General features: G+C 42.1%; 1 protein-coding gene across 3 annotated transcripts in view; it reads right to left on the bottom strand.

The window, feature by feature from the left end:
• Window positions 1–12,950, bottom strand: part of CHID1 (chitinase domain containing 1) — a 1,865,353-nt gene that overhangs the window by 81,121 nt on the left and 1,771,282 nt on the right. For all 3 annotated transcript variants that reach the window (XM_069624010.1, XM_069624012.1, XM_069624011.1), the window contains one exon: window positions 10,421–10,501. In XM_069624010.1, the coding sequence (XP_069480111.1) occupies window positions 10,421–10,501 (81 nt within the window). The remainder of the gene's footprint in view (window positions 1–10,420; window positions 10,502–12,950) is intronic.

Here is a 12,950-nt window from a genome sequence, read left to right as displayed (position 1 = left end):
TGTGAGGTACTGTTTTCATCGGGACACCTGTGGGAACGCGGGACAGTAGGCCATGTGTTGTGTGGTTTTCATAACGTTTTGACCCATTTGCTGGTGGCCTTTGTTACACAACCCTTTTATTTCCCAAATGTGACCTACATTTAGTCGCTGCTTTAGGCACCATACACTTTTGTAACCTGCACAAGTCACCTACCCTTGAAAAGCTCTGCCTATGCTCTTTCAAAAAATGCATGCTTGCCTTTCCTCACCACATTGGTTTTCCCGATTTACACATGCTAAGTGCGTCTGTTCAGGCCGTGAGCGTAAAACGCCTGTGTACCATGGCTCAGAGTTTGGCTTGTGGTATTGCTTGTTTTGTAAAACACTACAAAAAATGTGTGCTCTCCTAACTGCAAGAGTCGGGGGAATGTAGCGGAGCATTGCTTTTCTCAAAATTCATAGAAGCCATTGCCGTACCAAGCCAACCATGTCCAACACATACCTTTTTTTCGGTCATTTTCACGCTTTTCCCCCAATCTATGGCAGTTTCCCCTACCTAGTTGTTGCCTGACCTATGCAAATCAACCCTTCCGAAACTTCGAATTTTGTCTACTTTTCAGAAATACTTGCCTTTCTGTCCTCCAATTCAGCTTTCCTTCCCTTTTCTTCCATTCCGTCCATGCATGTCCAATTGGCAAAAATGGCCAAAATCGCCTACCTCTCACAAAACGGTTGATAACCACATCAAAATATTTTTTTTCGTTTCCACTCCACTGTTCCTGAAAGCCAGGAAATTGGGGAATTCAGCACAGCAAACTATTCGTTCCTAGCTCTTACAAGGAAAAAAACCACAGGCTTCTTTGTACATTATTTTATTGGCATTTTTTGAAAAAACCCAAAATGTTCGCCCTTTTTGCTTATTTTCTCTCACCCCCCTACAGCAACCTCAGATTCCTGGGTGGTGTTAGGACCGCCTACATGTGGGAAAAAGAGGAGCCAAATTTGGCCGAGATACCTCATGTAACAAAAAAGCTACAAGCCACTGAATGGCCACATACCGAAATCACCAAAAAAGGCTCTGGCACTGGGAAGAAATACCCATGGCACTTAAGGGGTTAATGGTCAGTATGATCTTTAATGGTCAATGTTGATAAACAATGCAGAAGTGATAACTGTTAAGCAGCAGCACTCATATTCTGGAGGCTGTAATACCACAGTCAGCCTATGAACAACTAAAATGCAGAACAATCTAAAAAATTAGGTTCTATATTTTCACAAAAGGACCTGGCATATTTAAGAAACAATATATTTAGTTTATTCACCTAGAGCTCTGAGATCACTAACATTCTCATTTGACAGTTGTAGCTCAAGATCTTATGTTCCAAATCTTGACAACCTTTCATGATGAATAACAATCTTTGAACTGTATGCCTCCAAATATTTACATCCTCCAATCTTGAATTGCAATCTTTGGACCAAAAAGAACCTGTGCCAACATCAACTCACTGGTGCACGTGCCGATGTTTTGCGCACTCTGGGCTTTATCTAGGCATCCATAACTTTGTATACATTAACAATATATACATTTAGAATAAAGAATCCATAATTTTCTTTGTTCAAAATCCACCTGTGTATATTTAATTTTTCTATTGAAATCACTGCATTCTGTATGTATTTGATGGTAGGTTCAATACCTGCACCACTGCCCTATATCATCTACGGATCATTCCTTTCGGAGGTAATTCATTAGCTAGTTTTGTTGTGGCAGGAAATCCCCTTTTAGAGATAGGCCAAGTTAGGTTTTCCTCCAATTTCCCCCACTTTTGATTGTTAACAAAAGTATTTGCCAATCAGCATGCCACCTTGGTGTCTGTCTCTTACGCCTAGACCCTCAAATAGGAAACGGTCCCTTCAACGACGCAAAGTGAATTTACTGGACTTAAGAAATCTCAACACGATTTGGGAAGAAGAGTTATAATGTTTGGGCCTGGCAAGTTTAGGCGAATAAATAACCCTTTGCCAGTCGTAATCTGAATGAGCAGAATATGTCTAGTTTTACAGCCAAACTAGCTAGGAATATGTGTGCAGCGTGAAGGGAAAATCGTGCATTGTTGTGATGGGAGGGGAATACTGGACTAATGTGTGTGAGAAATAAATGTTGGCTTTGCTATTACGCAATGATTATATAAATTGCTGGTTTTTGCGTAACCTTGCTGACCTTGGAGGGGATTTGGGTGTTGAAATGCGTGTTCTATGCAGGGGTTTGGGGTGAGGATATGGAGGCTGATTATACAGGCAGTCTCAAATGTAGGGTGTACTCAGGGGAAAGTTAGGAATGTATTTAGCGCTTTCTTTATTAGTTCTTACATGTGAACATGTGTTATGTGGAAGAGACGGGCATCAGGTGGTTTCATTAGATCTATGGCAAGTGAAATCTGGAATAGGTTGCTTCCTTAAATGTTAAGAGTCTTCACACCCGAGTAAGAGATTTTTGGGGGCAAAGGAGTTTTATGTGGGCTGCTACGGATTTTGTATCTGTTCAGGAAACCAGACACTAAAAGGGATGCATTTTGCATTAGGTTTGGACAGATAGGATAAGGATATGATAAAGCTTTTGGGCTTCAGCACGTGTTTAAAAGGGGGGTTTGGTGTCTTGTAAATTGAAATGCTAGTGGTTAAAAAGTCAATGCAATGACATCTATTTGCAATTAATAGGAAAATTGGAGCAGTGGCCTTAACATTCTATTGTCCATACCAGGGTCAAGCATTTTTCTGTGATCAAGCTTTGGCAAAAGTCAGAGTAGAAAGAGGGCTTGATTTGTGGCTGACACTAATATGATAGTTAAATCTGCGAAGGACTGGCAAACATATACTATTGGAGCTACTGGTGCACCTGATGGGGACGAGGATAAGATAGCTTATTAGAAAAATATTTTTGGTGGACACATATAGACTTGGCTATCCTCTTTTGGAACTGGGGCAGGACTATAGGACCATTGACTTTGCTATCCAACTTGTGGGATGGACAGATCATTACATAATAACACTAACAGTTGAAGTGGGGCCACTAATTTTCGGTAAAAAAAAGTAGGGATTTGTAACAGCTCACGCTGCCCTGTTTAGAAACTTCATGCAGGATGCAGTAGAGACTTTTTTGAAATCAATGACACTGGGGATGTCCTGATGCACAGTTTGTGACCCGGCTAAAGATACATTTAAGGGTGGGATATTAGCTGAGGCATCTTAGAGAAGATGTGAAAAGGCATTGTTGGAGGAAAATCTTAAGAGGGAGATTTGTTATTTAGAGAGGCTCCGGCACACAGGAATAGCAGAAGCATAACCCCAAATAATGGCAAAACATGAAATGTATTACAAGCCACAGTCATTGTTATTTACTGTGGTATACTGCACTTTCTGAAAAAGGTGACAAGACACACATTATCGTGGGTCAGTGTTTAAGATCTTAAAGAATGGAAGGATGGTCCCCTATAATATAATTATGTTGTTGGTTCAATAACAGCTCATGACATTGCCTGGAGATTTTGTCATTTTTAGTTATCTGTACAAGCAGGGGGGAATCAGGCACATTGTACTCAATGTCAGAATTTGTTCACCTCCTAAAAATTACGCTTGAAGGGGCTAGGGCTTTGATGACACTACAGCATCTGTTGGGGTACAGGGTATCATTAACAAGATGAAGACAGGGACAGTTTCTGGGGCAGAGGGATATAGAGTAGCCCTTTATAAGAGCTTTGTGGGTGTTCCATCACCCTTTCTTGTAAATCTGTTTAATATTAAATTGGAAGGTGAAGGTGTTCCACAATGTTTTTGGGAATCCCAGATTATTATAATTCTCAATGAAGGAAGAACTCATAGCAAGTGTAGTTCTTACAATCCTATTTCTTTCCTTAAATCAAGCATTACAATTCTTTCTGGTATTCATGCCCAAGTTAATACATAGTGATCAAGTGGCCTTTACACATGAAGGCAAGGGGGCAGACCTTATTCAAAGGAGCCTGTTAATATTGTTTGATACCAACAAGATATTCGATCAGGTTAACTTGAAATATATATTTGAGGCACTGAAAGGTGCAGGCGGAGATTTGCAAAATATGCAGTGGGTGAAAGCTCCAATGTATGTGCTTGAGTACGAGTAGTGGACAATGAGATTCCTTCTGAGAAATCTGCCTTGAGACCAAGAACCATTTGGGGGTGCCTATTGTCGTCCTTATTGTTTGCCTTAGTCATAGGGCCTCTGGTCGACGCAATAAGGTGCAACAATAAGATTACGAGATTCAAAGTGGGAGACTTTGTCCTTAAATTGGGACTATCTGCGGATTAGTTGTTGGTATAAGTTTTTGATCTGTTAGCATCTATACCCCAATTGATTTGGAAACTGGAGAATTATGGTAAACTATCAGACTTTACAGTTAATCTAATCAAGCTGGTTGGGATGACCTCAAGAGACATGGTCCTGGAAGTAAGAGCCCATCTGGGGGGGTCCACACTTCCTATGCAAGAAGAAACAATACAATAGAGTATAAGGGTGATATCTGTCAATATTGGTGATGTCTTCGAAATGCATGCTGCCGTCGATTCAAATTAATATACTCCTACTGTTCCTATCAGAGCCTACTGATTCAGATACATCACTACCTTTTTAAGGAAGTCAACAGAGCATTATTCTGCTTTCTTAGGAATGATAAACAGTGTGCATACATTGACATTGTCCAGGGAAGGAAGTGGTGTAGGCTTTACCTTACTGGAGGATTATTTTCGAGCGGCACTGCTGAGGGTATTTTTATCCTTGTAATTGAAAGGAGTTCTTACAGATGCAAGCTGGAGAGACCAGTTAAGTAGGAAAATGACTCCTTTTGAACACATTTTCAGTTGATCACAGGGGAACTAGAGGGCTAGTTTTGCGATTATATTTATTTATTTAACTTACAAAGCGCACAAAACAGCCCCAATGCATCACAGCGCTTTTAAAAACCAATTACTTATAGTTGACAAAGCCCTACATGTAATGAGGCCAAGTACAGACATTATTTTGAAATGATAATTATAGTACATTTGGGTAAATTGCCCCGAAATTGGTCTCATATTGGTTTGATATAGGATTTCCATCACTAAGGGAGTGTCAAATAATCACAGAGCCTGCGCTCAATGGGAGGTAGACTTCGAGGAAATAACAAGTAATCTCTGGAGAGCAATGTGCAAGAGTGTGTAGAAGACCTCAATTGCCTCCCAACATTGAGCACCATCGCCTTAAACGGTTACTCAGATGGTAATACCGCCACACGAAAAATATCACAGATGTTTTCAGGCTTGGGACTCTTTTGGAGAGGGTGCAGAGAAGGTGGTTTGTATTGGCACATGCAGTGGAGCTGCGCTTTTCAGCAACTTTTCTGGAAAGAGGTTTTGTGTGGATTGAGGACTTGGATGGAATAATGGGGGACTTTGATGCCATGCTGGTGTTGTTTTGGATTGTAAGATACGGGGGAGATTTAGATTTGTTTCATCATATGGTACATAATGTATTATTGGCGGCAGGGACATTTATTACTACAGCATGGAAACGCCCCTATGCCTTCTCAGAAGGAGTTGGTAAAGCAACCAGATGGAAAATCTAACCTTTATGCTGCATGAGTCCACTTGATGCTTAGAAGCTGAATGGAAGCCCTTTTTAGAGAAATATGGTAGTAATGGGAAAATACCCTGTGAAGACAATGAGGCAAGGGACGCTGAAGACATGGGTATTGGATGTTGCTGATAAATGAGCTAAACACCACCAGGTGTGGAATACTGCATATCACTGTATACCCGCATATGGCAATGGGTAGAATTTACAGCGCCTTACGTGCAAAACTTGTCTGAAGGGAGGGATATTTTTTGTTTTACATTGTTCCACTTATTTTAACTTTGGCACCTTTATCACCACCAGCGATGTTTGGGATAAAAATGTATTACAAGTGAAATTTGAAGTATTTGATTTCTGTTGATGAGAGAGTGGGTTGAACTGTAGGACCAACGTGTTCTGTTTTCATTTAAAATCGTAACAAAGTCCAATTTGAGAGAAAAAAAGTCTATGCTGATCTCAACACTACAGTTAGTAGTTGTACATAAATACAACACGGGGGAACACCTATGCATATATGCCAGCAAACTACAGTGATTTTCAATGATTCAATATTTGAGATGTTGACAACCTTTGTGAGAAAATATAAACAAAATTGATTGGTATGGAGTTTACAAATATAAGAAACATTATATACCTTAACACTCTAGAAAATGATGGAAACATAGCTCAGTGGGTTGAGTGTCTGATGTAGAGCTGTGTGAGAGACAGATCTGAATTACAGATTTGAATCTTGGTGGGAGGGTCATGGTGTTTCCTCCCACTGAGATCAATTAACGAATTATCATGTCAAGTAATGTACTGATAAAAATGATTTAGGGCAGGCAGAAATAAGAAAAACTGGAGCCTGTTCATAATGTGCACCCATTCAGCCACTATCCTCCTGCAAACATGCCATTTACCACAAACCTCCACCTACTAGATCACATTTCCCAATGTGCATGGGGCAACAAGAAAGGACAGATCACAGTCTATTATGTTATAAACTACTGTCAGGGGCAAATCTTAGCCAGACCATTTAGGGGTATAATTATGTTGAGATTTCCCAACTATCAATGTGGGGAAACATATTGGATCGCTTAATTGCATAGTAGTCTACATTCCAAGTAGCTTCTGCGCAAGCACATTTCGAAATCCAGTAATGCTGAGAAATTGCTGGCCTCTCCAGTCATCTATCTTCACAATTTCATTTGCACCAACTTCTGAACAATATGATGAACTGGAGCTACTACTCTATTGTCCATTAGCAGACATAATATTTTCTGCTGTCTTTTTTTGTTTAAATCATGCCATTTTGCACCCTTACATTGTGTGTGGTGGATTCAAATGTTCCACATATAATCGCAGATCCAAAAGTAAAAGATTTGTATGGTGATGTGGCCCTTGCTGGCATGACTTGTGGAGCATCTGACACTTGACATTGGACAGCCTGATCGCACTGACGAGATGGGATCACATTCCAGCAAACCTTGGCGTATTGTTAAGTGGCCCAATGGCACGTCTGGCACGCCCATCCAGACTTAGCTGTTCAGTTAAAATCATTAAGCATTAGGTTTTGGACCACAAATTATACAATGTAAAATATTATTGGCTGAAAGGGTAGGACCGACCGTGAGCTACATACTTCTTCTATACGTGGCTGTGATGCAGAGGTAGATGTCACCTGACATTGTGCCCATGCAGGGGCGTTGCTGGAGGGGGGGGCTAAGGGGGCTATAGCCCCTGATCTTTTGGTTGTAGCCCCGGATAGAATCTCAGGAGCTACTGCCAAAAGACTAGCTAGCCCCCAGACCCAACAGTTCCGACATCAGCTTAGGCCCGGGTCTTTTCCAGACCTAGCAACTCCCCTGTGCCCATGTCTTGTTTGTTTCTTCAAATTCTTGTCGCTATACAAGTTCTTCTTTAGTTTCACACAATGCAAAGGAAAATAAAATGTGGACTCGATGGACTGCTCACATGTGCCATTGGATAGCTTGAGCTGTCTGTCGTATTTGCACGGAAAAGTGCAGAGCGCAATTAAAATGATGGTGTGTGCAGCTGGCTTATTTACTTATATATTTTATTTCATGTGTAAGGTACTATGTGTGACTATCACTCCATAGCGGCTAGAGACCTGAACGACAGATAGGAATATGTTTCATGTCGGGTGTGAGTGGTGCTTCCTATAATGTGCGTTTATTCTGCATTCTGGTACTCATTGCTTTTCCACTCTAAATGAGGAGCGCAAATTTCGAAACGAAAAAAAGAGACCGGTTTGGATGTCCTGTTCACATGTCACACTAGCACAACTTAAGACGTCAGCATAGTCTGCTGCAGGCTGATTAGATTATTACCAATATAAGATACTTGTTTTTAATACTGTTAAACAGGCATTCAGCGTGTTTTGCATTACTTAAATAAAATGTGCAGTTTCAAACAGAACTATTTTTGCATATGAAAAACAGGTGGCTTTGTACATTTATTTAAGTATTTGGTTTTCTTTTCTTTCATAAATGAACGAATCAGTTGCCATGGGTTGCATTGGTGACGTAGCTTGTAGAAGCCATATGTCCATCAGATTTATTTATTTATATTTATATAGCGCGCAAGCAGCCCAGGGGCATTGAGGCGCTGTTACTTGCAAAGAACTTAGTTACATAGGTACAGGCGGTAGTTAGTACATTATGAATATTCATACATCATACTGTTGTTACAGGCATTGCAGTTGGTTATTGTGTTACAGTTTATGCCTTGGATCATGTGGTGAGTATTCTTGCTAATGTGCAGGGCCTTAGGTGAAGAGGATGGTTTTCATAGCTTTGCGGAAGGTGGTGAGGGAGGCCTCACCTCGGATCATGGGGGTAGGGCATTCCAGTGAATGGGTGCGAGATAGGGGAAACTGCATCCGCCCGCTCTGGCTTTCTTTACTAGTGGCACAGAGAGCTTGTTGGTATATGGTGATCTAGTTGGCCTGGTAGTGGTGACAGGGTGGATTCTTTTTGAGAGATAGGCAGGAGCAGTGAGGAGTGAGGTGAATGCACTTGTGGGTCAGTGTCAGAGCTTTAAAGACGATCCTTTCCTTTATTGGGAGCCAGTGGGCTATTTTCCTGGCCTCTGAAAATGTGCTCTCTTTTGGCAATGCCTTGGGCTGCCCGGAGAGCATTGTTCTGTATGACTTGTAGTCTCTCTAGGTTTTTATTGGCGGTTCCTAGAAAGAGTACATTGCAATAGTCTAGCCTAGAGCCGGGGATGGCTCTGGCTATGTTGGTGCAATTCTCTTTGGAGAGAAAGGGTCTGATTGCGTTGATAAGTTTAGCATGATATGCAGCTGCCGAGGCTATTGCATTGATTTGTCTGTCCATGGATAGGCTGGAATCCAGGTAGACTCCAAGAGTTTTGACAGAATCTGAGACAGGAATCTTTATGGTGTCGATAGTGAAGTGGCTGAATTGTGAGTCTAGGTTTTTGAGCATGTCAGGGGAACCTACCAGGAGGAGTTCAGTCTTGTCCGAGTTGAGGCATAGTCCATTGTCTGCCATCCAGGCTTGGATGGTGTTGTAGAGGTTGAGGGTCAGGGAGTCAGTGTCATAGTTGCCAGTGAGGGCGAGGAGCATCTGTGTATCGTTGGTGTAAGAGATGCCCATAGCGTCGAGTATGAGGCAGAGGGGTCATGTGAAAATGTTGTAGAGGTTGGGGGAGAGGCAAGAGCCTTGGGGCACACCACAGAGTATGGTGGTTGGTGAGGCGGAGGCTAGGTCGGAGAATACTTGCATGGTTCTGTCTTGTAGGAAGGAGGTGATCCATGCTGTGGCCTCTGGGGAAAATTTGGCAGTGGAGGACAGGTGGTGGAATAGGACGTCATGATCTACGAGGTCGAAGGCCGCGGATAAGTCAAGGTGAAGGAGAAGTGCTGGTTTACCCGTGTCTGTAGCATCGTCCATCTGGCTCTTCAGGTCAAGAAGGGTGGTTTCAGTCCCGTGTCTGGGGCGGAAACGAGATTGGCAGAGTCCAAGGAGTTTGTTTTCTTCGATGAAGTGCTGAACCTGCAGGTAGGCTGCTTTGTCCAGTATTTTGAGGAGGAAAGGGGCAGTGGTGATAGGTCTGTAGTTGTTGGGGGAGGTGGGGTTGAGTGTTGTTTTTTTTAGGAGAGTAACAATCCCAAATTTAGTACTGTTGGGGAAGTTTTGAAATTGTGCACATCAAAGAGTTACTGGAGATGAACTTGCCACAATGACTCATTTCCCATCAATTGCAGTCTACTGTGGAGCCTTTATCTGACAAGAAGGCTGTACATCACACCCCCAGCAATAACCACAGAATGAAACTGTGAGCAAGAGCCCAGCCTGAGCTTTCATGACAAGCTGTCATGGCAGCTCTGGTCCAAAGGACACCTTAAGACCCCACAGCCCACTTTTAATCTGACACATGGAGGGAGGGGGTGGAACACCCCATGTATGCTCCATGAAGCTAGGCCACTGGTGAGAAGTAGACATAATAATACAGGGATATGGAGCTTAGAGAGGAAAACCATGGTGGGGAGAGAAAGATAAAGGGCATGGTGAGTCAAGGTAGCACTGGCGATAAGTAGAGAGGAGAGGAGGGAACTTGCACAGGAAGAGGACTAAGAACGGAAAAGGAGGTAGAGAAAGATGGACCCGGAGTATGAGTAGGAGGGGATAAGAAGGACGCGTGGGAGGGAAAAGTTGTTAGAGTGTGTCTTGGAGATGGAAGTTTGTCCCTTAAGGTCTTCAGTCCGTAGGGACCACAACTCACAAGCACAGAGTAGAGAGTACCCAGCGGACATGAGCCCCAAAGAATACTCACTTTTTGTACTCAAAATAATGTTCAGCGATTTGTTCCTCCCACACAATCTTAGGCTTCTGCTCCTTAAGGATCTCGATGTACCTTTGGAGAAAAAGAAAACACAGAAGATATGATCAACTTGGCTTCCCAGTGCACCGTCTTTGTATGTCTGAAAAAGATGAATGCAGAAAGATAACAAGCAAGGTTTATGAAAATCATTTATGGGACAACGATACTAAAGAAAACACACTTTTGGTAAGTTTGAGCCTTTTGAAACCCTCAAACCGCCGAATTATACTAGATGGACTGGGTTCGGTGGCCAGCGTGTCTGAATCTGCACTGCGCTGGTTTGCTTCCTTTTGAAACAACAGATATCCTTGGAAACCTTAAATGACCTGGCAGTCCCAAAAAACACTGTATGTGGGTTACCCCAAAGGTTCTTCTCTGTACCCTCTTCTTTCTAATATTCACTTGAAACCCTAACACAATCTCATGGCTGACTTTGGCATTGGATTTCACTGCTTGCAGATGACAGAAGTTTCCTGGGACAACTTCCTGAATTACTCGGGATGCCATTAAAAATTGGATGGAGAGTAACTGGCCCAGCTGTAATGCAGGTAAGAACAGCATTACATTTCTGCCACTCCAGAAAACTCAAGGAAATTTAACAACCTTCAACCCCAATTTACCTTTGATAATTTATGCCTTCCCATACTCCCCAATATTAAAACCTTGGGGGTATTCTTTGATCCCTCAATGGATAGGTTGACCTACATCAACTGTTTTAGTAGCTCTTCTACATTCAACATTGCCCAGTTTGAAACGATTCAGCCTTTCCTCCACGAACAACATCTGGGCCACATTGCCAGAGACGTTATTGGTTCTAAACGCGATTGTGGCAATGCACTCAACTCACAGAACTCTATTTCAAATTTCCCGCTTAGAAGACTTGTAGTAAAGGCCTCTCTCTCTGCCTACATAATGTACATCTCACATAGGCTACACTGGCTTAACCTTCAAGGCAGAACGGATTAGAAAATTGCCTCAATTACCCAAAACTGCCTGTTTGGCATTGCAGCGTCATTCCTGAGATCAACAGTCGAGCAATACAGTCATAGCAGAACCTTGAGATCCTCCGACTCTCAACCCCTTGTGGTTCCCAGATACAACCTGAAGTGTTTAGGCAGTGGATACTTTGCTGTCCAATGAGGAATAGTATACTGCTCACTTTAAGAGCACAACTGAACCTTCAAGAAGAAAATAAAAGCCCATTTATTTCAAACATACTTTTATTTTGTATTTATTGTAGAGGTTCTGTGGCCCACCTTTTGTAAATATTGTCCCTAGATTGCACTGCTAGTCCTTGAGTGGTGGTGAGTGGCGGGATGAGTGGTTACCTGTGGAGAGTATCTCTTCATTGCCTAGAGGCGGACCGCTAACCTGAACAACTTGTGCAAAGTAATAAAAACTCATATCCTGCACGTAGTGGTGAGTAGCAGGACGAGTGGTTACCTGTGCAGAGTATCTCTTCATTGCCTATTGCCTGGAGGCAGAGCACTGACCTCAACATCCTGTACAAAGTAATAAAAACTCATATCCTGCGGTGAGTGGCGGGACAAGTGGTTACCTGAGAAGAGTATCTCTTTATTGCCTGGGGGCGGAGCGCTTACCTCAACAACTTGTGCAAACCAACTTTTTACCGGCAACCTTACCGCTTCATGCATTATAGCTCCACCCCCTTTGGAAAGTATGTAAACTTTGATACTCTGCCTCCTTTCACCAATTATGCCGGCGGTAAATCAAGGATATCAGCTGAGCAGTAAAGAGTCCTTGATTTGTGCATGTGCATTATTGAAACCATCTGTGATGTGAAACCTGGAAAAAGGTGACCGACGAAAATTAACTGCCTTTTTAAAGCCAATGGCAAGCATTCAAGCAGATTATGTAGACTGTGCAATAACCTAGTCCTTGAATTGTCCTGTTACGCTACAAAATGAAGATCTAATTGCTTTAGACCCTTCACTTACTAACCCAATAGATAATAATTAATTGCTGAATATGTGTTTAAGTCTACAAGCAGAATCAAATGCAGTCAATATCTCTGATATTGTACTAGGAAGTTATGCTTCACCTGCGACAAAAGTTCAAATTCTACGGCAAATCTATCCAAGTCAGCTAACTTAACACAAATAGCAGCAAATGATCTTCTCCTAGCCATCAAACAAGTTATATGGATTGTGATGTTTCTAATTCAGACATTTGTACAGAGCCTGAATCTCTTATAATTCTAAAAGCCCTGTTCACAATATGCAATAGTGTTTACAAAGACTAACAAGTTATCAAACATGGGTTGATGTTGTGCTCTCTTCGCAGGACTCTCTGGTTACTGAAAAGCTGAGAGAAAAGGAGACTTATGTAATTAAGGAGAACTACAAACACTGGTGTGGCTGATAGGCCTTTTCAAGGTATTAGAGAAACAAAGGAACCTCAAGTTGAGAAGGGGATGATTCGTAAAAACATTTGTTAATATTGAATCGATGATTAACACCCG

This window comes from Ambystoma mexicanum, chromosome 11 (genome assembly GCF_040938575.1).
Source record: "Ambystoma mexicanum isolate Mex_15411 chromosome 11, UKY_AmexF1_1, whole genome shotgun sequence".
NCBI classification, from domain to species: domain Eukaryota; kingdom Metazoa; phylum Chordata; class Amphibia; order Caudata; family Ambystomatidae; genus Ambystoma; species Ambystoma mexicanum.
Note: the sequence above shows the minus strand (reverse complement) of the source record. Positions and strands in the feature narration are given on the sequence as shown.